General features: G+C 40.9%; 3 protein-coding genes across 3 annotated transcripts; 2 read left to right on the top strand and 1 right to left on the bottom strand.

The window, feature by feature from the left end:
• Nucleotides 1–4,116: 4,116 nt before the first annotated feature.
• Nucleotides 4,117–5,091, top strand: LOC103654847 (uncharacterized). The gene has a single exon (XM_008681670.3). The coding sequence runs from the start codon at nt 4,209–4,211 to the stop codon at nt 4,737–4,739; it is 531 nt and encodes a 176-aa protein (XP_008679892.1). The 5' UTR covers nt 4,117–4,208; the 3' UTR covers nt 4,740–5,091.
• Nucleotides 5,092–6,355: 1,264 nt separating this feature from the next.
• LOC103654846 (brefeldin A-inhibited guanine nucleotide-exchange protein 1) lies at nt 6,356–15,637 on the bottom strand. Its single transcript, XM_008681669.3, has 12 exons — nt 14,420–15,637; nt 12,927–13,244; nt 12,365–12,710; nt 11,843–12,265; nt 11,484–11,776; nt 11,126–11,399; nt 9,622–10,121; nt 9,198–9,519; nt 8,699–9,047; nt 7,948–8,606; nt 6,824–7,542; nt 6,356–6,730 (listed from the first exon to the last, which is right to left on the bottom strand). Exons 1-11 carry the CDS (start codon nt 15,409–15,411, stop codon nt 6,937–6,939), a joined length of 5,082 nt encoding a protein of 1,693 aa, XP_008679891.1. The 5' UTR covers nt 15,412–15,637; the 3' UTR covers nt 6,356–6,730; nt 6,824–6,936.
• A 3,737-nt stretch (nt 15,638–19,374) lies between these two features.
• Nucleotides 19,375–23,763, top strand: LOC100273414 (uncharacterized). The gene is made up of 6 exons (NM_001147851.1): nt 19,375–19,646; nt 19,732–20,138; nt 21,653–22,033; nt 22,506–22,638; nt 22,971–23,098; nt 23,196–23,763. The coding sequence occupies exons 1-6, from the start codon at nt 19,409–19,411 to the stop codon at nt 23,394–23,396; spliced, it is 1,488 nt and encodes a 495-aa protein (NP_001141323.1). The 5' UTR covers nt 19,375–19,408; the 3' UTR covers nt 23,397–23,763.
• The last annotated feature ends 1,611 nt before the right edge of the window (nt 23,764–25,374 follow it).

Raw genomic sequence — 25,374 nt, 5'->3', positions numbered from 1 at the left:
TAGTTAAAGGAAGCCCAGACCGACCACCCTGCAACGTGGTTCAACCCAACGCGCCGACTCAATCAGGCTGTTGGGTGCGCCACCCGCCCCATGCGCGTAAAAAAGGAATGAATGCATGAGTCAAACACGTCCCCTTGCATGCGCGTAAATTTAGAAAAGATATGTGTGACGGTTTCTATTTTTAAATGCTTTATTTCCTCCATAAATTTATGATCGTTGTAACAGCCATGCAGCTAGACTCATAAGGATCATTTTATAACATATACTGATACTAAATATGATACATTGTGACATTGTGTAGATAATTATGCAATTCGGTATACTGCATAAAAATTTGTTACCAGCTGCATGCGCACGAATTTATGATGGAAAGAATGTGCAATGAAAGGAAATGAATTGCACGCATAGAAACAAAAAATCGTATTTATTGTTTTATTTCCTTCATAAATATAGGATCTCTCCAATAGCCATGCAGCTAAATACATTAGAACTAGTTTATGATATATACTGATATAAATTATACTACACGGTGTAGATATTTATGCAATTTAGTACGCTGCGTAAAAAATCTGTCATGTTGTCCACTGGTGGACGCATCTCCGGGTTGGAGCGTAAAAAGTTTAAGTTTTAAGCATAAAATCCCTCAATTATAAGCGTAAATATCGAACCAATGTGAGAGATTGATAGCTCTAGTAGGTAGTTATTATGATCCTATTTTTATGGCAGATCCGAAAAACATGGCAACCGCATGCATGTGGTTTCTATTTTTATACAGATCCAAAAATTATGCTAAAATGTATGCATGAGTCAAACATGTTCCCTTGCATGCGCGTAAATTTAGTAAAGATATGTGTGGCAGTTTCTATTTTAAATGATTTATTTTCTCCATAAATTTAAGATCGCTGCAACAGCCATACAGCTAGACTCATAATGACCATTTTATGATATATACTGATACTAAATATGCTACACTGTGTAGATAATTATGCAATTCGATATACTGCGTAAAAATCTGTTATCAGCTGCATGCACACGGATTTACGATGGAAAGAATATGCAATGAAAGGAAATGAATTGCATGCATATAAACAAAAAACCGCATTTAATGTTTTATTTCCTTCATAAATATAGGATACCTCCAACAGTCATGTAGCTAAACGCATTAGAACTAGTTTATGATGTATACTGAAACAAATTATACTACACGGTGTAGGTATTTATGCAATTCTTTACACTGCGTAAAGAATCTGGTATGTTGTTCACTGGTGGACGCATCTCCGGATGGAGCGTAAAAACCTTAAGTTTTGAGAATAGGATCTGGCATGTTGATAGCTCTAGTAGGTTGTTATTACGATCCTATTTTTATGACAGATCCAAAAAACATGGCAGCCGCATGCATGCGGTTTCTATTTTTATACAGATCCAAAAATTATGGCAAAATCGTGGGAGTTTCCATTGCATGCGCGCAAATTACGAACAACATAAATCAAGGAATTGTCTTTCCAATGTGCATGCAGTAAACCGATATACGAACTCCGTGTTAAGCATAAAATCGTACAGTTTTTAGCGTAAATAATACATGTGGTAAGCATAAAACACAATAATCGAAAAGAAAACTGCGCCGGATCGGAGGATGTCACGCGCGATCATCGTTGCGCGCATCTCGCGCCTTCCGTGACGCCGCTCGCTCGAACATCGCGCCTCATGCGTCGGCGCCGCTACTCGCACGTCAACGGGCGTCGATTGCTCGCGGGCCTTGGAAGTGCCGCCTCCTCGGGGCCTCGGGGACGCCGCCGCTTGCCTGCACAAGGGCCCCGCTGTCGCTCGCCCTCTGGATCGGGGAGCCGCCGCCACCGACCTGGGAACCACCGCCACTACTCCGGATCGAGGAACCTCCGCCACAGCGCGTCGAGGTCATGGAGTTGCGGCCACCGGCTGGGGGTCCACTGCCGCGCACGCTCTGGGGCAACCGCCGTCGTCGCACGCGGCGTCGCTAATGAATCGGGGTGGAGCGTAAAAAAACTGAACCCTAACACTCCGGGTCCTATTTTATAGACGTTCGGGTGTGGTCCGGGTCGACCAGATTGTACCGTCCGACCTGGGCTTCCTCTAGTTATTGGAAGCCCAGGGCTCTTAATATATAAAGTATATATATATACATATGCATATGTGCTCCTCCAAATTCTGTGCACATCCCACTCAATTCTAGCTGACTAGCCTTTGTTGGCTATGTCTTCTTCGCGTAGGGACGATGATTCCAATTCGAGTGATAGTTACGACAACACACTTATGCTTGCCACTCTTCTTACCCTCACCATTGAGGCTATACGTCGTAGGCGTAGACGTTCCGGTATCCCTCGCCGCGTAATTCACAGGGATCATTATACCAGAGAGAACCTCATCCACCATCACTAATTTGGCCCGAACCCCGTGCGTTTCGCAGAAGGTAACAACTAAATACTTGTATTAATATGTTTTTGCATTAACAATGTCTTCATACTTTAGCTATTACATTTTATAGGTTCCGCATGAGTAGGCTATTGTTCCTCCGCATTATGGAAGGACTGCAACAGCAGGATAGTTACTTTACTCAACGGTTCGACGCGACCGACCTGAACGGACTTGAACCACTTCAAAAGTATGTGCGGCAACGAGGATCCTTGCTTACGGCTTACCTACTGATGTCGTAGACGAGTACATTCAAATAGGGGAGTCTATCGCTAGGGAATGCCTTATTCATTTTTGTCGCGCATTAATTGCATATTTTAGTGGGTGGTATCTACGAACTCCTAATGAAGCAGACATTTCACGCATCATGCAAAATAGCGAGTTGAGGGGGTTTCTTGGAATATTAGGTTCCATAGATTGGAAGCACTGGGAGTGGAGGAACTGTCCAACCACGTGGCGAGGACAGTTCCGTGGGTGAAATGCAAGACCTACCATGATACTCGAGGCTATCGCAAAATATGATCTCTGGATTTGGCATGCTTTTTTGGCATGCCTGGAACAAACAATGATGTCAACGTGCTATAACGATCGTCGGTATTTGACCCTATGACAAGCGATCGAATGCCACCCGTCCATTACACAATTAACGGTTATACATACAACTTTAGTTATTACCTTGCCGATGGCATATATCTGAACTGGCCAACTTTTGTGAAAGCCATTAGACATCTTTATAAGGAAAAGAAGATATATTTCACACAAATGCAGGAAAGTTACAGAAAGAATATTGAGCGCACGTTTGGATATCGACTGAGGCAAGCAACACGCAAAATCCTGAAGAAGTAAGCCTAGCTCTCGCAGCCTCATTTGTTTGGGGGAAACTACATACTCTTTCCGTCCCCCCCCCCCCCCCCCCCCCCCCCCCCCCGGAACAGGGAAACCGAGCTGCTCAAGGAGAACCCGCTGGGCAAGTTCCCCCCGAGCAGCCGTAGCCAGCGTTTCGCTGGTTGTTCTGAGAGGCATTTTCAGTGTAGCGGATTTCATGGTTGTGCGGTTGTTAGTACTGTATGCCCAGCCCAGATAAGTTTTAGCCTCTAAAGCTTTTAGATAAGCAAGCGATATGCCCGTGGTTAAGTTGACAGACATGCTGTTGTGCTTATGCGAACCTAATACTCCCTCCATTCCTTAATATATGTCGTCCGTTAGCACAAATTTAAACTACTAAGCGACGAATAAAGAGAAACGGAGGTAGTAGCTAGCGTCACGAAAGTATTTTGCTCCCACAAAATTTGGTTGGTCCGCGGGACTAAACCCGGTGTGTACGACTTGTCTCTTGTACGTGTATATTTTTTATTGGTTAAATTTTTCTCCATTTTTTTTAAAAAAAACCTATAGTGAAGCACTTGTTTCTCTCCGAATGATTAATTTGCAATGAAGCTACGGACAAAACGTGGTCGAGAACTGCCATGCGATGCAAGTGGATGCAACCATGCATTGGAGGTCCGTCTGATCGATCGGCAACCTCATGCTGTACGGAAGGAGTAGGTACAAGTGCAGTACGCCGCGGAGGACACAGCAGTCCGAGAGCAGAGGTGCAGACAAAGAAAGAGCCATTCATTCTACACATTTCTACGCATCATGGAAATGACAATAATTACATTTTGTGTTTGTGTCATGACAAGCAGTCTCGCCAGGTGATAACGTATTAAAACTGTGGCTGGCTGCCCTAGCCCACATTCTTTGTACGCTTGCATTACATCATGGGGCTTGCTAAGCGACATGGCCTAGCGGGTTGGTTAGGACCAGTACTAGTAGTGACTGGTGGTGACTGGTTAGTGTATATATATATAACAAGAGGCCCGCGCGCGCACACACATTGCATGCTCCCAGGTCCCAGCGCACCTGCTCCATCCAGGTTTCAGGCAAGCCGTCGAGGCCGGCCGGCGATGGATCGCCAGGCGAGCCGTCGAGGCCGCCGCCGGGGGCGCCACGTCCGGCTCGGCTCGCTTCTCCGCCTCCGTGTGCGGCTGTTCGGCGGCCTCGCCGGCCTCGTTGCCCGGTGCCTGGAGGAGCTCAACTGCTGCCCCACGAGGAGGACTACGACGAGGAGGAGGAGGAGTCATAAGATGGCGGTCAGCCACGGCGACAGGCGCCACCACCGACCTGCGCCAGCAGAGAGGGAGGAGAACTCCCTCCATGCAGAGGCCATTGCCGATTGCTTGGAGTTTATCAAGAGATCCTACCTGCCTGCGGCGGCTGGAGCTGGTGGTGATCGCAAGCCGGATCGCTAGCTAGTAGCTACCCTTCTTGCCCCGGTTTCGGAACCAAAATTTGGCACCCACTTCCTCCCAGAATTCCTTGGTCCCAGACAGACCAGGTCCCAAGTGCTCTGCTCCTGTAGTTTTTTTTTTTTTTTTTTGTACAGTGCTCTGCTCTCTGCTCTTGTAGTTTGTACATATAGCAGTTTTGCGAGTGACCTCTGTTCTGTTGTTTCGTGTTGTGTGCATCAAGAGTGACCAAATCTGTGTGGAGGAGGAGGAGGAGGCGAGTTCTTTCTTCCTCGAATGAAACGAGAGCTTGTCTATGGCTGCTGAGAGGTGAAATGTCGTTCTCTTGGCAATAAGAATACGTGTGGTGTGGCTTTTTCTGGGCGGTGGTTTTCAACAGGAGGTGTTAGGTGAGCTTGGGTCATGGATGGTGACCGAGAAGCATTCAAGCTTCAGTTTCTCGTGCCAGTTGACCTGGCCACTGCTTAGATAGATAGATAGTAGTAGTACAGAAGACTTTTGAGGACGAGGACGCAGGGCTCCTTGTGCAATACTGACTGACTGACAAGTATAGATGGCCAAAAAGCACGAGGCCCGTGAGCCCGGCACGAAACCCGTTTTTTGGGCCCGGTCCGAACCCGGCACGGTAAAATAAGCGGACGGGCTTGGACAGGAAACTAGGCACGGCGGGATAGCCCGGCACGGCCCGTTTACCTCTAAGCCCGTTAAGCCCGGTTTTTTTACACTAAAACGTGCTTACCGGCCCGTTTAGCACGTTTTCGGCCCGTTTTTTTCGTGCTAAACGGGCCGGCCCGGCCCGTTTAGGCCCGCTGCGGGCCGGGCTTGGACAGAAACTTGAGCACGATGGCACAGCAGGCCCGGCCCGGTTTTTGGCCGGGCTTCACCGGGCCCGGGCCGGGCCGGGCCGGGCGGCCCGTTTGGCCATCTCTACTGACAAGGATAGACATCTTAACGTTTTTTAAGTGACAATACATCTGCCCTTGCAACTCAATACTACTGCTGGAGGCCTCACAAGCTCAAATTCTAAGGGTTAAGGCTGACCGCAGTGATGAACTGCACAGGTAACGCTACGAAGATCCAGTTGAAAAAAATGGTGCAGCCATGTACGTTATATGATACTCTAAATTTAGAGTGGGCAAAGGAAACCTCATCTGTGAAGTTCACTCGCTCCTACTCCAATAGTGCACAATGGCGGCAGGTGTGCTGCACTGCAGGTGTGGGTGGTGGGGCCCACAGCAGATGTGTTTGATATATATTGATAAAAAATGTGGTAGTTGGTATAGGGTTGAGATATAGAGTAAATATGACTGCGGAGGATTATGGTATAGGGTAAAGAAATTTGCTGACAAGGATAGAATATTCCTTTTAGAGTAGAAATTTAGAGTTTTATGAGTGCGGATAGCCTAAGGCTACCTCCAGCAGCTTACTCATCACATCTCTCAATTCAAACTTCACTCTATGAATCTACAGTGTTTAGAACAGTATTTTGCACAACTATATGTACAATCTGCTGACCGTAGCCTATCTGACGGAAAGTGCTCATATAATTGAAGATTCTTAGGGAGGGGGAAGGTATTCTGATTAGAGTACCAAGTCGTGATCCTGATGGCAATGGGACGTGAGAAAAGGTATTGAACTATATTGCTCACCTTTCTTTAATAGACATCCATTGGGATATCCATTGCTGTTAGAATGAAAGTATATATATACTAACTACAATGTAGATACTGTTAAAATGGTATTCGACAGACGAATATGTTGAACAGTAACATATGACAGAAGTCCCTCTTCACTGGTAGCTGAGGTTCGGGAGACGACACTATACAGAGCCAAGATGAAAGGGGGGAAATGACACCAAAACAGGAATTAGGGACTTATTCCAATGTCCATCCTCTTTAACGTGTCAATGATTACCCAGTGAATGTTAGAAAAAAGAATGGCAAATGTGCGCAGCAAAAACCTTGTTTAGACATCTGGGTCGATGTTCCATGTAGCTGCCAAAAAAGTATGGCACAAATAAATTAGTCCCCTGCCTTTACTGAAAGATCGATATATGAAAGCTGTGGAGGGTGAGAAGGAGAACTCACCTTCAACACCAGAAATGCCTCAACCATGAATCATTTACAGTACTGTAAAGCTGTACCCTTTTCTTATACCACAATCTGACAAAATTGTACAACTGGCGAGGAAACAATATACGCTATGCTGATATTATGGGGCCTATTGATGATTGGAAGATATCATACAGTGCAACTTGAACTTCTCCAGAGTTATGCTCGCAGCGAATAAGATTAGCTAATAAGGGGAAAAAGCGGGGCAAGTTTCTCCTAAAGCAGTTCTTCTCTAAACTGCCCAATAACCCCATCACATGAAGGACAAATGGAGTTCTAGCACCCAGCTCCTCCTTTTTAGAAGTACCCAGAGGCATCCGTTGTAAAGCTGGACCCCTACCAGAAACACCATTAGACAGTTCATGCTCTGCGCAGGTCAGATACATTCGCAGTATTTTCTCACAGACGAGCATAATTTGTGACTCCACATTCATAGTTTCTGACAAAGATGGGTTATCATGAAGAAGAGCTTGGAGAAGTTTGAGGTAGCTCTGGTAGGACTCGCTCTCGAAATGGATAACCGCTGGCTCAGGTACCTCCAAAATAGAGCATGCTTTATGTAGTTTCCTGTGCAAGTTAGATTCAGAGTTCACTTCACTTGCATGTGATGCAATGGCAGATAGAATCTCCAACATTATGACTATATGCTCAGCACCAAGAAAGCTCCTGTGAACCTCATACAATTTGATGATGCCCTGCAAGGAAGCCAAGACAAGGTTTTGATTTATAACTGTTGGCGCATTAAAAATGCAATAGAATTATTTTTATTTAATTTTGGTTCGTATTTTAATTGGAATGCAAAGGAATTCATAGTCTTTCATGGTCTTGAAGGACAGACATGGTGCAGTGTTGAGAGCTGTCTCACTGAGTCACCAGGCTATGGATTTGAAGCAGCCCCTCCGCATTTGCGGGTGTAGGCTTACCTCAGTTTATTCATTCCTTCATCAGACCTTACTCATGTGGAAGCCACGTGTACTAGGTCTGTCCTGTTTTTTTGTTCTTTCATGGTCTCAATCTAGCAGGCTTACAATACAGGGGATTACTGAAAACTAGTAGAACTAACAAAATGCCACATGAATTCTATACTTTAGTTTAAGTACCTCAACGATTAAGAGTTGCAAAGCCATATGATTCTTCATTCTGACAATAGCATAAGACGCCGTTTCCATATTGGCTTCCTCTTCTTCATCATTGTATATGTCATGATCTGAATATTGCTCAGCTTCAGAGTAAGATTCATTTCTATCTGGAATTTCAATGACTTTCATCATTTTAACTATTTTGTCAAACACAACAAATGTATGTGATGCTGATTCTTTGAAGCACAACAGGACCGTTCCCCACTCATCATTGGAGAGCTTGCTCGCGAGTCCTTCTGTTAAACGCTGAAAAACTGATATACCCGTGCTAGCTGATTGTTTATAAGGGCTTCTGATGAAATTCGTAATAACAGAAGTAACTCTAGAAAGTTCTGGACGCATCACTTCAAAAAACATAATATACAAATCTGCTAAACATTTTAGAGCCACCGTTTTAGTTTCAAAATTCCAAGAATCATCCTCAGTACTATTTACACTTGAGATCTGGCCATTTGGTGCAAAACTTTCACTGCTAAAAAGAGGATAGATAACTGATTCGAAGATATTAGCCCAGAAGGACTGAGAAAAGAGGTGCCCATGATCTGCCAAGATGTCAAAGAGCACTTCTGCAGAACCTTTTCTGATAGTTGGTCTTGAGTCCGTTGTCAATCTAGCTAGACCTGGAAAAGAGAGATTCAAATAAAATATGTTACAACATGAAGCATTTCTAAATTTTCCAGTAAGATCCGTGTAACTTTGTGAAAAAAAATACCAGCAAGCAAAGGAACCCAGAAGTAAACATGATCGTCCTTATGCACCATGCTGTTCCCATCTGATGAATCTATTTTACTTGGTTGCTGTTCAGTATCCTTCTCATGACTAATAAATCCTTCCTCAGCGAGTTTGACAGCACAAAACCGAAGAAATGCAATGGCATTAAGACTGGCATCACTGCTGAATTTACTACTTGTGAATGTGATAAGGCATTTAACACAATCAGTAAACGTTGTTGTTTCAGTTTCAGTTATGTAAGGGAAATAGTCCCGAACAATCTTTTCCATGGTTTCAAATGCCAACAAAACAATATTTTTTCGATCATCAGCAGCAGCTGCAGTAAAAACCTGTAAGTAGATAAGATGGTGTTAATATTGAATCGTCAATTTTAGAAAGACACTCTAGCTTGGTTCTTGAGAACAACTAATTGTAGATCACATGAACTTATGCCAAGATGTCATGGTAAACTAAAACTAGGCATAGAACATTATACGTACCGTAAAAACACTTTTCCAACCAGATTTTATATTGTTGACACGACTCAGAACCATTTGGGAGACACATCGAACTATAAGTTCACGAACTTCTGAAGCATTGCTCTTCTGCATAACAACCGCAAAAGGTTGCAGGAATTCATTTTGGAAATTATAATTTGCCAGTTCTTCTCTTTCCAGAAACTTCATAGCTAGCTGCCTTAAAGAGTCCATAACAAATATTGCAACTGAAAGGTTCTCTGACAACCCAACAGAAACAAAAAAATCTGACAGAACTTTCCAAATACGGGACCAAACCAAACGAATGCGGTTCATATTGTAATGCCTGTGCAATGAAACTTCGAATTAGGTCGTTTTGGAAAATATTGTCTACAAACATATTCATAATTTCATGTAGCTTGACATAGGTCATAGATTATAAGCTTACGCAATCTCAACAATCTTTGTTAGGCAGAAAATACGAGGATCTGTAGGAGACTGCAACTCTGTCATTGAAACTTTGCAAAGAGCTTTCACAAAAGCAACAATAGCATCACTATTTAATCTTGGGCTATGAGCAAATATGTGATTTAACTCAAAAATGCCAATCTGGTCTAGCAGGTTTATGTTTGATATGAAATTATTAATCTGTTCAGGAGTAACCAACGGTGATGCTTTATTTTTTGCTGTTGTGCTGTCATAAGAACCTCCTCTAACAGCAGCCATTACAGCTGGATTCTGAAGTGCATTAGTTCTCTTTGATGACATAGAGGTAGACTTCTGTGTTTTTTCTTCTGAGTCAACCAGTGGTACTGTGAGAAATGAAGCATCAGTAGGTGCCCCCTCTCCAAGAAGGTGTAAATGCTCAAACCGTGAAAGGCATGTTAGTACATGCTCCCAAGCTTCCTGCAAATAATCACCATCTTCGATTGCAATGGATATAATAGCCTGTCAGGAAAGAAAGTGAGAATGAAAACAGACTCGCTTCGAAATGGAAAAATGGATATAGTCTAATTATGAATTCATTTAGATGCTAATTCATGTGTTGATGATAAATGGTAGGGTAAAGCAATATTCAATGTCCTTCAGCGAATTGAGTGTCATCTCGTGATGGTGGAGTCGCTTACTCAAACAAATGGAAAAGCAACTTAGGGAAGGCCTTAATTCTTTGGCCATCCTTGTTGCTTGGAAGCTTTGGAAGCAACACAACAATTGGGTCAACTCTATCTTTCCTTATGTAAATTGGGCTGTGAAGGCTGTTGTGAAATAAAGTGTTTTGTGATGTGCTTCTGGCGCAAAGCGGCTGCTAGATTTAATCTTGGGTTGTTTAGGTTCAACGGTTATTTACGTCGGGTCATTTGTTATTTTGACAGTGGCACACATCTTCTTAACTGGTGTTTTAAAGGCGTCGCCTAGGCGTCCAGGTGCCGCCTAGGCGTTCAAGCGGAGGTCCAACGCCTTGTCTCGCCTTACCCCTTTAAGAACCATGTTGTGGGGTGGAGTTGTTGTTGCACTTGGTTCATTTTTCTTCTTTAATGAAATGATATGCAGCACTCCAACGTATTCATGAAAAAAGGAGAAAGCAATATAATCCAGTAAATACTTTGAATTGTCTGAGATTGCAGGCATGGTTGATGGTTCAAGTCATATATGTATACTTTAATGAAAAAGGCTACATATATGGCAAGCGTTTGTTCAAAAGAAGTGCTATAAATAGTGCACGGTATGGAAAATTAGTACACTACAGAGAAAAGGATTAGATTGAACTTATAAGCATCTGGATAGAACATAGATTCCTAATACTGCAGGATTTGTATAAAAACATGGATGTCGGTTTCTATGGTATCAAACGAACCAATATGCCTGGCATGATAAGGCCTATAAATTTTGAGATGCATTGACTATAACTTTGATAAATAAATAAAAAAGGTATCTTTGTTTGCGGTTCCCACCTTCACAGCATCCACATTCTTTTGTTTCATGTCAGCAGCACAATGCAGATATGTGAATTTGGCTACAGATGTCACAAAGGCATCTCTCTGTGTCTCCATGCACATAACAGAGGTAACATGCACAGCAGATCTGAATCCCTGCAAACACTGCGACGTGGCCGCCTTATCATCACTCTGATCAAGTGTCACACTGAATGCAGCCATCATAGGGGCCCAACAAACCTCCATCATGAATCTTAAAATTGTTGTATCAGTGATAACAGAAAACACAGACCTGCATAAAGCAAAAGCTTGAGTTACATCCAAATCATCAGCAGATACAAAGCTATGGTATAACAATGGTTTGTGTTGGTCTTACTCCGACTTTCCACTCTTTAGTTTAAATTTCTCTTGTATGGTTTTGATGAGCAGGTCGTTTGCTCCAACTACCCTGTCATCAGCCTGTTTCCAGTTAACAAAGCTAATAATATTGTCCAATCCTAGTAGCTTCATCACACTACTAGGTTGCTTGTTTTGTGGAACTGATGAACCAGCACTCATTTTGATCTCATTTTTGACAATTTGGTCATATAGTGTACCCAGATAAGTTTCTGGCAAATCCTTTCCATCATCTATTCCTCGGTTATTGCGAATGAAGTCAGATTTAGACATCTGCACATTGGAAATCTCATAAATAAACTAATCTTGAATCAAATATGCTTATTATCATTTGTTTACCTTATCCTTGACCATAGTATTGTGAGCATCAGTGTTGAGCATGATTACAGAATAAGCAAGAACATATGCAGTATCTGCACTGGTAAAGGAGTTTGGATTGCATTTGCAGTATCGTTCAGCAAACTTTTCCATGATCCGATCAATTTTCTGTGCTTCCCCAGGCAACCTGAAGCCTCGCAAATAATACCTAATAGCTTCACCGAAGTCCATACCTTCAAAGTTTAGTGCATCAACATATGCATGCATAACTTTGATAGGGAATTCATCTCTTTCACCCAAATAGTCTCCAATCATTGTTGCATTTAAACCAGCAGTATTTCTCAAGAAACAAGCAACATCTTCTGGTGTATGCCCTATCTTCTTGCTTTTAACGAGAAAATTAATTCCCTTGGAAGGTTTTCGGTTAAACAAGGATATTCCTTTCTGGAGAAGGACAATTATTCTTCATTAGTCCAAAAATGTGAAACCCTCCTTCAAACTGAGAACCCAAAGTTCTAAACCAAGCATGAAAATAACATATACCTGAAGTTCTATTTTAAAAGCACGACGCTGCTCAAGGGAGGGAGCACCAGATACATCTGGGCTACCAGAGTCAGATTGCAGTTCATAATCAATTCCACTACCATCTTCTCCAATAAGGATGTTGGGGTTATCTATTGAACTTAAAGAACTTAAAGAAGCTTCAGATATTTTTGGTGAAAAATCACCAATTCTCAGCTGTTGGTCCATCCATGAACCCATTGACTTGATTATGGTTGCAAGGCACTTCACTGACTCAATACGAAATGTTTGGTCTTGGGCTATAGTTAATGTTGTTGTAGATCCTGGAGGAACACCTAAAGCAGTCTTTAGAAGTCCATTGACAACCCTGCAAACATCTCCTGAAATTAGAGATGCCTTAATAAATGGTGAAAAGACAATGAAAAATGACGTTTAAAGAGCAGAGCTCAGCGCAATACATCAATCCTCACAGCGTAACTCAACTCAAAGTGCCATGCAAAACTAGAAATCGGGAACTATTGCTTTGTTCGTTTAATGACAAAACAGAAGGCATTCATCAACTACCAAGTTAGAAGTTACATACCTTTCAAAAATATTTGGTGCATCTACATCACAATCATAGTTCACAAAGATATCAATAAGAACCTGAGATTCTTTACAGATCTTCTCCAACAAGTTTAGAACTGTCATTTTTTGTAGAAAGCTAGGTTGATGGACATTCTCAAGAACCCTTAGAACAAGCATTGGAAAGAATATTCCAATTTCCTCTTTCAGTCCAGATCTAAACCTTGACAGTAAGCCCACAAATATGGAGCACAACAACTGGAAAATACTCATTGCTGACAAAGCACTGTTCTTCAATAAGGACAAACAAAGATACTGCTTGATTGCTCCAATGTACCTGAATCAGAAAAGAACTTTCAGTCAAATAGTTTTATTTGCTGTCAAGATCACTCCTTCCCAAAATAACCTAAAGAAACTTCACAAAGTCTCAATGCTGTAAGAGCACAATTGTAAGAGATTCGTTGAAGTCGAAGGTTGAACAATATAATATTTCAAAAGTACCAAGCTTTATTATGTCAAGATCAAAGTAATTTCAACACTCCATTACAAAAGTAACCTAAAGAAAACTTCATTGAACCATAAAGGCCGATAACTGTATGTATACTCTTGTAATAAATTTGCTTCGGAATTACCCTTTCTACTTTACAAATAAAAAAGTGGAAAAAACAACATTAAGCCTATTTCGCTTGATTAGTGCAAAGTTAAGCTATATGTAGGACAACATTCATTTTTGCCCCCTTTTCTGACCAAGTGGCTATTATAGTACATAGCAGCCAAGTAGTAATACCATCCCATTTTCTTCCTTTTCAGTGTGCTTTGGACCCTGTGACTTGTTGTTTATTTGGTCTTTCAGTGAAAGAACCATACAATAAACTTAACAAACCCCAAATGAAAACAATCAAGATATCATTCAGACTATTCAAGCAAGTTCCTCAGGACCTGATTGATTCGAACACAGATTCAGAATGAAGACATGTGAGGGTTTTGACAAATAGGTAATCAGCACTTTCACAAGAAATCATCTGCCGACCAGCCATCCACCTTGATCCTAGAGCTTTTCTAAGTGCTGGTAATAACCTATACCTAAGTACCTATAGATTTTCCTTAATCCTTTTTGTTTTCAAACCTTGCATTCGTGATATAGAATAAATATTTTTAGATGAATACCAAAAATAGAATAAGAGAAATATGTTGACATAACTGAGTAGGCAAATTAGAGAAATATTATGTATAATAGCATAAAAAGGATGAAACATAATTTTAGAGCTAATATGGTGTATGCTTAATGGAACACCTTAGCAAACAAGAATGCTCCACATAGATTTAACATTATACACTACGCCATCCTCCATCCTCCCATTAGACATTAGTCATTTTATACTTCAACGGCACTGCAATGGTGAAATGCACAGTAGGTCCCTAAACTATTTCCGAAATAGTTGTAGTTCTATAAAATTTAGTTAAAAATTGAAATCCACAAGGCTGGAAACAACTACAGGTACGGGGTCATACTTTTCATTTGTTCTCCAGAAAGGGCCAGCATTGTCGATAACCATTTTCAGCAACTCAAGTGACAACACCTTGCCGCGCAGCAACATCTGATCCTCAGGGTTATCTGGCGTCGAGAACTTCATTGACAGCTTACACAGGTTCTTCAAGAGTGCAAGCCCATCCTCTCTAATCTTGCTCATCCCAGTATCCTCCTTTCCATCCACCTCGGTTGGCTCCAAATGTGACCCTGGCTCTGGTGCAACACTCCCCTCCATTGTCTCGTTTATAAACCCCTGAGCCACCTGCACGATGCTGGAGTCGTTCAGGTTGCGATCAGACACGTCCATCATCTCCGTGATCGACACCGTCCGAATGCGCACGTCCATCGAATCCACCTCCACGCGTGCAAACACAATCAGCAGGACCTGCGCCAGCGCAAGCTTGGCGCAGAGCTGATTGGCCCCACTGTTGCTGCTGAGGTATATGTTGTAGCAGGTCTTGAGCACCTGGCCGAGGCCCTCCCCGCGGATGGCGACAGTGGGGCACCGCGCGGCGGCGATGATAACACGGAGGGTGGCAAGCTCCATTGCATCATCAGAGAGAGCGCCACAGGTAAGGACGGCGGTGAAGAGCCTGGAGGTGGGGGAAGAGGCATCGTCCCCGGCGCAGCCGAGGTCGCCAAAGAGGAGGCGGTGGTAAAGAAGTTTGGTGACGCAATCGAGAGCGGGGTCGACGACCTTGGGCGAAGCTGACTCGAGAGCGAGCAGCAGCGCGTGGAGGGCCGCGTCGGCGGCGGCGGAGGGCAGGCCGAGCAGCAGCGAGGATTGCGGCGAGATAGGGTCCGAAGACGGGTATGCCGGCGATGAAGAGAGGAGGTCGAGTGCCGCCTTTGCCGCGGCCACGAGCGCTGAGTGCTTCCGCCATGCGGCGTTTTTTATGATCCGGTCCAGCGCCGGACCCAGAACGCGGCCCGACGGAGACGCCCCGCCGAGTGGCATCGTGGACGTAGCCATGGTGAGGGGTTCTGTGCGTTGGTTTTCGCCCTCGTGATGACCGTCACATCATTGGGGGAGGGGTGGAGATCTGAGAGAGGGAGGTGGAAGAAATTGGAATGGAAAGAGGTGACGGGTGCGTGGGGAGGAATTGAGCGGAGGAGGAAGACGAGGGAGCGAGGGGTAGGGCTGGAACTTTGACTTTTCATGTGCGCACTCAAACAGAGGATGGAATCACAATTTTGGTGGTTGACTTGTAGGAGTAGTTTCTAAAATACTCTCTCAATTCCAGAATACAAGTCATTCAAAAACTCTTAAAGAGTCAATGTTTTTTAAATTTAACCAAATTTATACAATAAATTAATAAAATTTACGATATCAAATGCCCTAAACCTTATATCATTAGAATATTCATTAAATATATTTTCATATTATATCTATTCAGTGTCATAAATCTTTATGATTCTGTCTGTACTTTTGATCAAACTTGAAAACTTTGACTATTCAAGAATTTTAGAATGACTTATATTTTGGGACGGATAGAGTAAAAAACAACTCCATCCGTACTAAAATACTAGCCGTTTTAGCTATTGGTTTTTATGTTTATATTCAAATATATAAAAAAACATAGAAACTTGTATAAAACACATACATTGAATATTGTATAAACTAATTAATTAACTAAAATAAATTTTAATTTGGAACGAAGGGAGTATATTGTTAGTACCAAAATATGAAGAGCTACTACCAAATATAAACCAATGTATACCTTCTGTTTCGATTTAGTCATTTTGATTTACTAGATACTGTTTTGATTTATTAGATATATAAATTTTTATTATCAATTTAAATATTCGTATAGTTTAGATCAAATGATGATATTACCACAAAAGTTATTATTGGATATAGATCAAATCACAATCATTTTTATAGGCGATTATTCTTTATTGATTATTTGAATCGTAGTATTTTGTAAAAAAAATATAACGGGTTATTTGTTCTAATTAATGTTTTTATTTAGTGTTGTATATCTTGTATTAAATCATTCTGCTAGTAGAATATAATTATCAAGTTTCATGATATTGTGGTGAAAAAATCATTGCAAACATAAATATTTAATAATTTTCTAAGGTTATGTTAAGTATCTCTCATACTATGTTAAGGATGTTATATACTATCATATTTTTTATACTATTGTATTTGTTTATTTGCAATTACTAGTATGCCCCTTTGTTTTTTAATACGCTTTTTAGTTCAAAATGAACTAAGAGCGTCACCAGCTGTTTTGTAAAAAACTCCCTAAAGTCAGATGTTTAGTAGGATTTAAAAATATATATATTTTCCAGTAGTTCTCTATTTTAGCTGCCAAATATTTCAAAGTATGTCAGCTAGAAACTCCTCTCGCTCTCACGTTCTAAACAAATTATATTCTTCTCATCAAATGTAAACATGTTATTTTTTTGTAGTGGTTCTAAAATTATGCGTACAACGTAGACGCAAATTTCTATGATTCATGGATTCCAAACATGACCTAAATTACAAACTTCAGAAATAAAAAAGTGTAACATGCAGCAAAATTATTTTCCAAGAAATAGGCAGAAGTTTATTAATAAAAAATATAAGAGAATACAAACAGAAGACATATAACACTAATCTCGCACAAAAAAAGAGGCTTTGAGGAGTTCCTTTCGGGTTGCCAAATGTGGGGATAAGAAAGGATTAAATAGCAACTTTTTAAATTTAGCAACATCGTTTAGGATATTATTAGAGACGTGTTTTTCTAATAACTTCTTAAACTGAGATTTAGAAACTTTTTATGTAACAGTTGGAGATGCTCTAACCGGCCTCAAAGTATTTGAGAATGGAGGTATTATAACACAATTGCTAATGTTACTTAAAACCAATGTTACATTAGCTATTGGTTTTTATATCTAGTACACGTACCTTATGACTTCTTCGTAACATGAGAATAATTTTTATGCGGACGGATCTTATTTAAAACACTGTTTCAGCATTACTTTATCTATTTTTATTTACTCTCCTTATTCTCTGCCATTTAAAAAATAATTTCTCTATCATGTATCGCAATACAAAAAGCTTTAAAGAAACTCTCAATGACACCATCACACCACGACCCGATTTCTCTCTCGCGCCATCGTCTCGTCCTTCGAGATGCGCCATCACTTAATTATTTAGTGTCATCTAGACGAACTTGAACATTTTATTTCGTGAAGTAATTTTATTTTATTTCATGGATTAAGAGATTTTGTTATTAAATTAGATTTATGTGAGATACATGTTTTATATTTTGATCTCTTTGAAGCCATAGAGGACGTGTTTTGGTTCTGCTTACGGCTGGAAATGAAATTGTGGGCTGGAAATAAAGTTGTAGCAGTAACTCGACTCGGTTTAGATCGGTTTGGCACTCCGAACGTGTTTGAACCAAGCCTATTTTTATGGCTCGTGAAAAGAACGAGTCAGCTCGACTCGTAAGCTAGCTCATGACTCGATCCAACAACAATTAGTTACATAAAATCTTAATTCGTATATAATATTAATACCAAATAGACAATTAATTTATGTTTTTTGAGATTACTATACAAATTTAATATATTTTCTATATCATATTAGTAATATATTTATTTTTACTAATTTAAAATGTGTTATTTAAATTACTTTTGATATTTTATATTATAATTTGTAGTGCAAGTTCCCATGAGCGAGGCGAGTCGAGCCGACTTTTTCAGACTCGTTAGATGAAAGAGCCGAGCCGACTGCGATCGGCTTGGCTCATTTCCACCCCTAGTTCTGATTTTGAAACATGCTTATGCTTTAGAAAAGCAAAAGCTAAACCAAATATGTTCAACTTTTGCGCAGCTACTTTAAAAAAACAGGTTTTATGTAGTAAATAGTTTAAATGTCACTTTTATTTCAGTTAGCGGATATACTTAGTTTAGAAATTAGGGGTCCGTTTGGTCGGATGGTGGCTATAAAAAAGTTGTTGTGTGTAGGAGTTGTGAAAAAAACTATTGTAGTTTGTGAGCTGTAAAAAGCTCAAAGTCGTCTGGTGCAAGCCGCTAAAAATCTTCTATATATATTGTAAAGTTCTTTTATCCGAAAGCCGGAAAACAGGTCTAGATGTAATTTTAAATTTGCATTATGGAAAAGTTGGCTTTTAAGGAAAAAATGTTAAGTAGATTTAGCCCGTTTAGCTTTTGGAGACAGAATCGTAGCAAAAAACAAATCAAACACATATTTACTCATATTTAGTACAACATCTCAGCCTTACATTGTTTTGTTAATTGTTTTTTGAATATTAGATTTTTGTAAGACTGAAATTATTATATTTTATTTGATTAAGCATGGATTAATGATTTGTTTGATCACTAGTTTTCTCCTCAATCTCCTATAATCCTCGTAATTTCTGGTCACCAAATCAACCGGACGGATTTACCTCAGTCCCTCCCGTTCTTCTAACCAAACGAGCCTTTTAGACAGTGGGAGCCCTGTAAAAAAAAAAAAAAAAACTGGTGGCCCAATGCATACGGTATAAGGCTGTCCGCACTCGAAAGCTGTAAAGCATGCGCTACCGGATACAGTTAGAAATGCAGTAAGAATCTGCTGCAACGTTACACCTTACCGCCCACCTTAAATTAAAGGAAGACATGAAAAACGCTACTTCTAGAGCTACTCCAAATCTCCCGCCTCCCGTCATGGAAACTTGTGCGCTGACAGCGTGAGGCGATGTGGCTGTACGTGTGTGGTAGCGTGGTAGAAAGAAATCATATAATATGTGGTAGTTGGTATAGAGTTGAGATATGAAGTAAATATGACTACGGAGAATTGTAGTATAAAGTAAAAAAATCTGCTGACTAGGACAAAATATTCCTTTTAGAGTAGAAATTTAGAGTTATATGGGTGCGGATAGCCTAAGCCCAATAAACACGCACATGTCCCATCTTTTATCGAGTCCAGGCCAGCGACCGCGTTTCCGCCTTCTCCTCCCCTTCCACCTCCGATGGCCACAACGGCGACAACGATGGCGCCGGTGACGGCGCCGGTGGCCACAGCCAACCTCGAACCTACACCAACACCTCTGCATCCACGTCCTGCCGCGCCACCTCATCTCCGGGCGCTTTCCACCTTGGCCCCCGTCAAGTCAGAGGCTCCTCCCACCCCCTCGTCTTCTACCGCCATCACCGCCGCAGCCGGAGCGGAGGATCCATCCTACATCATCACCGTCCCTAGTTATTCAGGTAACCAAACCCGTGTCTTAGCACCGTGCTTCTACCTCTTGCGGAGGCTAAAACCTGGAACCCTAATCGGGGCTTCCCTTCGCAGCGTGGTTCTCGTTCGACTCCATCCACGACACGGAGCGCCGCCTCCTGCCGGAGTTCTTCGTGGGGGAGGCCGCCGCGGCGTCAGGGTGCCGGGGCCCGCACGCGTACAAGTACTACCGCGACTCCCTGATACGGAGGTTCCGGGCGCGGCCGGGTCGACGGCTCACGCTCACGGAGGCTCGGAGGGGCCTTGTTGGCGACGTCGGCTCAGTCCGCCGCGTCTTCGATTTCCTTGAGGAATGGGGGCTTATCAACTACGGTGCTTTGCCATCGGGGTCAAAGCAAGCTAAAGAGAAGAGGGAAGAGGCTGCACAACAGTCCTCGTTGCCTTTTGGGGCAATTGCACCCAGGAAGCTCTGTACCGGTTGCCGCACCGTGTGTGGGCTTGCTTACTACGCCTGCGACAAGGTGTGTATTTTGGATTTGGTATAATATGTACCACTGCATACATTTTCTGTAGGGATATAGTACCACTGCATCAATTTTCTGCTGCAGATATAGATTTCGTAACACAAATCAAACGTTTAGGTCCGAATAAAATTATCTTTACTCTTTGATGTGACAATTTGGGATGTGCGACACCAATTAGCGCAGTTGCAGTTCAAAAGTGAGAGCATATGAACTGCTGTGCATTGGATAGATGATTGAGGGATCAAAGGTTACATATATACAAGGATGAGATCTTTAATCTCTAGCTATTCTTATCCCTTCCACTCAGAATCAATCAAGAGATAACTGTCCATATAAAAGTATTTTGTCTTTGTTCGCAACATTAAGATAATTTGAGTTGCCAAAATCTGCATATGTGGTTTCTGGAAGGAGCAATAGTTCTGTGGTTATGAATTCGGTGGGGGCTGGATGTGTTTCTGCCCTCCTGGTGGGTCCTATGGTCCATGTTATCTCCATTGACATATCTCCTGGGAAGAAAAAATGTCACATGTAATATAATCATATTTTGCTTTGACAATTGTCATATTTATTTGCTTCTGAATTTTAAACTAAGGTCACAGTGCAACTTCTGTGCACAATATCACCTGCAAATATTGAAGTATTTCTTATTGTTGTCAAGAAAGGGCATTAAGACTGGGAGAAAAATAACCTTTTGATAAAAGGTGGCTAGATTTTGTTTCTTCTGACGGGGTGTTTGGATCCTTTCATTTTAGAGGAATTGGAATTCACTCAATAAAGTAACTTATTTAGTTTGGAATTTGATATTCCACCACTTTTCAAAGTTTAGATATAAGTCTATCTCAAATTCATGGGGTGGAGGATGGGAAATGATTTTATGTATTAGTAGAAATTGTTTCTACTCTGTAACTTACATGACACTCTTCGTCTTACTCCTCTATAGTAAAAATGTAGCACATAAATATCTCCGACATCTTGCTAATAATAGTATACAAATATATTTTGCATAAAACGAATTAGCTTAATTGATATATGTCAAAATTACTATTATTAGAATGAAATTCAATTCCAATGATCCAAACGGGCGTGAATATAAATTGGAAGTGTTTTATATCGCTAATAGTCTGGTTTTAGAACAATGCTTCTCATTTATGAACATACAAAGTCATTCAGGCATTGATGTGTTGATTCAGCTTTTGTACTAACTACATTTGTTGATTTTTAGGAGGGTATGATTGTAGACTTGTAGTCGCTAGTCTGAACTTATCAACACTTAATGAAGTTTTAAGTTAGACACTCTGAACAGTTATTTTTTACCATCAAAGTAACATGGACATGTAAACGATTTGGATCAAGTTCATGCCAATTGAAGTGAGCAACAAAGACCAGTTCAACTATTGTCATCGCTTGCCATTCTTATTTCTTACCATGTTGGCTGAAACTTTTTCGTTGACTTTTTGAATTTTTAATTTGAAGAGTTACTACGTTCTTATTAACCTTTTGTATGTGATCAGGCAGATATAAGTCTTTGTGCTAGATGCTATGTAAATAATAACTACCGGCCGGGCCTGTCTCCTGCTAACTTCAAGAGAGTTGAAATTACTGAAGATGCAAAACCAGATTGGACAGACAAAGAAACTCTTCACTTGCTTGAGGCTGTCTTGCATTATGGGGAAGACTGGAAAAAGGTGTCTGAACATGTTAGTAGTCGGTCAGAAAAAGATTGTATTGCAAGATTTATAAGGCTACCTTTTGGAGAACAGTTCATGGGACACAAGGAGGATAGAATGAGGTTTGAGAATACTGATGACAATACTGATGAGCCTGGAGCAAATGTCTCAAAACGACTACGTCTCACTCCACTAGCAGATGCAAGCAATCCGATTATGGCTCAGGTCTGTATTGTTGCTTTTTACTCTGATGTTGGTGGTTGCTAGAGTACTTTTAAGCAATATGCCATTTGATTGGGTGGGCCTAGGAGCTAAGATGGCAGCACCAATACAAATTCTTTTTGTGATTAGAACTTTTGAGTCGTCGCCTGTATATAAGAATGTCACATGTCAACCGCCCTTTCTACAGTGTCCTTGTTATTAGATGTATAGGTCACTTCCTCAAGTAGCCTTTGTTCCTTGCATATATAACCCATATTCTTTACCTCAGAACAAAAGGATAATATTTAAACAATTTCTGGCATGACATTCTCAAAACTGATCCCTGACTTAGGTGTGCAGTGTGCACACAAATGTCTTACATTGGCCTGCTGGTGGAAGGCATGTTTCATTAGCTTCCTTGTACTGTATTGTTGTTCACTTCGGATGTTTGGAATAACTGAGTGAGAAATCTGAGTAACTGAAAATTTTTTCCCAGGTTGCATTTTTATCAGCCATTGTGGGTTCCGATGTTGCCTCAGCTGCAGCGCAAGCAGCTATTTCTGCCCAATCCCGTGTTGACCTTAATGACGGCGAGATTGAAACTTCAATAAATAGCATTAAGCAAGAAGGTATCAGCCCTTCTTTACATATTTGACCTATTCTTTTGCAACTTGTGTCGTTGAATTATTCATAAACATTCTCCTTTGCACATCAATGTGCAAAATGCAAGCAATGTCGACGGTGATGGTTAATGGAAGTTTGAATGTTGTATGGGTGCAAATAACATTCTACAGGCAACAATACGCCAAAGCATACATGTGTAGTATTATAGCATTGTGCCATGTGCAAATATAATATATACACTTGCACCTGAATTTTGTGTGCATCCACTATTGAAATACTTCCTGCTCACCTCACTCGTACCATGCTTTTTAGCCACTAACTTTAATGCCTTCTTTAGAATCATCTCACACAAATGGGCTCTCAGCCAACGTGTTACTGAAAGAGGCAGCTGCTAATGCACGGGCACAACTCGAGAAGGAAAGGAACAGCATAGAGCAATCTTTATCAAACATAGTAGACGTCCAGGTACCAACACTTACGCTTTATGTAACGACTTATAAATTTATATGTATATATTGACCGCGCTTGTCCATACCATCCCTTGTGTCATGTGTGACATCAGATGAAGGAAATCCAAGATAAAATATGCCGGTTTGAGCAGAAGGAGATGCTGATGGAGAAAGAGCGGCAGCAGCTCCATTTTCTAAGGGATCTACTTTTCACAGACCAATTGGCAGTCATGCAGCATCAACAAAGGAGTCCAGCTGTAGCCACAGAGTGCAAGGGTGATGAGAAGCCAAAGCCCGTGGCTAGCATGAGTTGATACGAGTAGATCCTCAGCGTAGCATGGTTTCACTTCAGATGTAGCATTGGAGCCGCGTTCATCCGCATCTGCCGTTGGTAGGATTGGAACTAATTTAATATACTACATATAGGCCCTGGTTCTCTATTGGATGGTGTTTCTGTTAAATTTGGCGTCCCCTTTCCCTTCTTGCACCACAGATGCCTGGAGTGCAAGGGAAGTTATGATGACGACTACCGATTACCACATGCTTCACTGCTTGTGCGCTAACACGTTGATATCTTTGCCAGTGGCGCAACAATCGTGTATTTCTTGACCAAAACATCCACGCAAAGCTCCGGTAGATTCGATGGTGACTAGCAAGGAAATACATACTCTCTGTTAATTTATATTTTATTTGATTTTTTGCCCTAAGTTTGACTGACTCGTTTTATTCAAAACTTTTCATAATAATTATTAATTTTTACTGTGATATCGTTTTTCATATACTATATTTTAGATATGGCTAATATTTGAATGAGACGAGCCGATCAAACTTAGTATAAAAGAGTTAAATGACTTATAAATTGTGACGGAGGGAGTAATAATCAACATAGAGAATTAGAATGTTGCTGTGGAAGTACAGTGCTATCATATAGGAACTGGTGTAATAGACAAATCACCTTTACAAATTCTAAATCTGGCATGCACACGAAGTCAACACAATGAATTCAAATCACCAACGTAGTTTATTTCTAAGATACGAGTTAAGGAAAAGCTGTTTGTGAAAAAACTATTGGCCGCATAGTTAAAACTCTGTAATTTCCACTGGCCTCCATTTTTACCTTGTGGACTCATTCACGCAACAAAGTATCTTAATCCAAATATTGGATCAAGAAGTGCAAACAATGTAGGTACACCTACTCATATCATACAGGTGCCAAGAAAACAAGTCATGTCCCGTTTGGAAATAAAGTATTTGAAAACTATAGTTTTAGAATGCTACAATTTTAAAATGCCAGGACATATCCATAGTTTCTACCACAGTATTAAAAACTTTGGTCTAGAACTAAGTTTCCAAAATTGTGAAAGTACTGCAACATAGTCAAAACTGTAGTTTTGGAAACAGAGTTTTTAAAGAGTCTATTAAACACGGTATTAAAAAAAATACCACAATATCTCAAATACTACAGTATTCTTCAAAAACAGAAAAATACTCTACTTCCAAACAGACCCTCAGCAACAACTTGTCCGGGCCTAAGCCTAGCAATAGTAATATCTCTAAACTTCACATGAAGAGGCTTTTCTAACATCTTTTGACTTTGACTGAAGCAAGTGAAAGTATTCTATTCGCCCCAGACAAGACTGCGCAGGGGCTGCCATGCTTAATTGACTTACCTTGTGGAAACCACTCTAGTAGCAGACCAAGATTCTTTGAGGCAGACTGTTTAGTAGGCTGCGCAGTTAAGGCTCTGCTTGTTTAAGTTTATGAACTTTTAATCGTGAAAAGCCAGAAGCTAAAACAAACAACTATCCTTTTGGTTTAGCTTGAAAAACAAGAAACTCAAAAAAGTTGTAATTATACAGAAAACTAAAAAACCGATTTTATGGGGTTTTTTTATCTTCATGAAAGCTAATAACATCATTGAAAAGTTATTATTGACTTCTTAGAATCAAAAGCCATGCAACAGCTTTTCAGAAAAACTTCAAAAGCCGCAACTCAAACAAATAGGGCCTTGAAAGCCCAAGGTTGTCGGGCCCTAGATCCGCCGCTAGAGACAATCAAACAGTCAACACTCACAAAGTTGCCCTGCTAGAAAATCTCAACCATCTTTCTTAGGAAATTCGACAGTGCACTTAGCAAGACAAAAAATGATCGAGTAACATGTCCAATCCTTTATCAGAAGAAAAATAGCACACAAACTTATTGGTGAAAAATAAATTATTTTTTTGTGTGTTAGATGTAGTCAATTAAACACATAATGATTCAAAATATCTATGCATCTATGTGAAATTAAGT

This window comes from Zea mays, chromosome 4 (genome assembly GCF_902167145.1).
Source record: "Zea mays cultivar B73 chromosome 4, Zm-B73-REFERENCE-NAM-5.0, whole genome shotgun sequence".
Classification (NCBI taxonomy): Eukaryota; Viridiplantae; Streptophyta; class Magnoliopsida; order Poales; family Poaceae; genus Zea; species Zea mays.
This window is presented reverse-complemented; position numbering and strand designations above follow the sequence as displayed.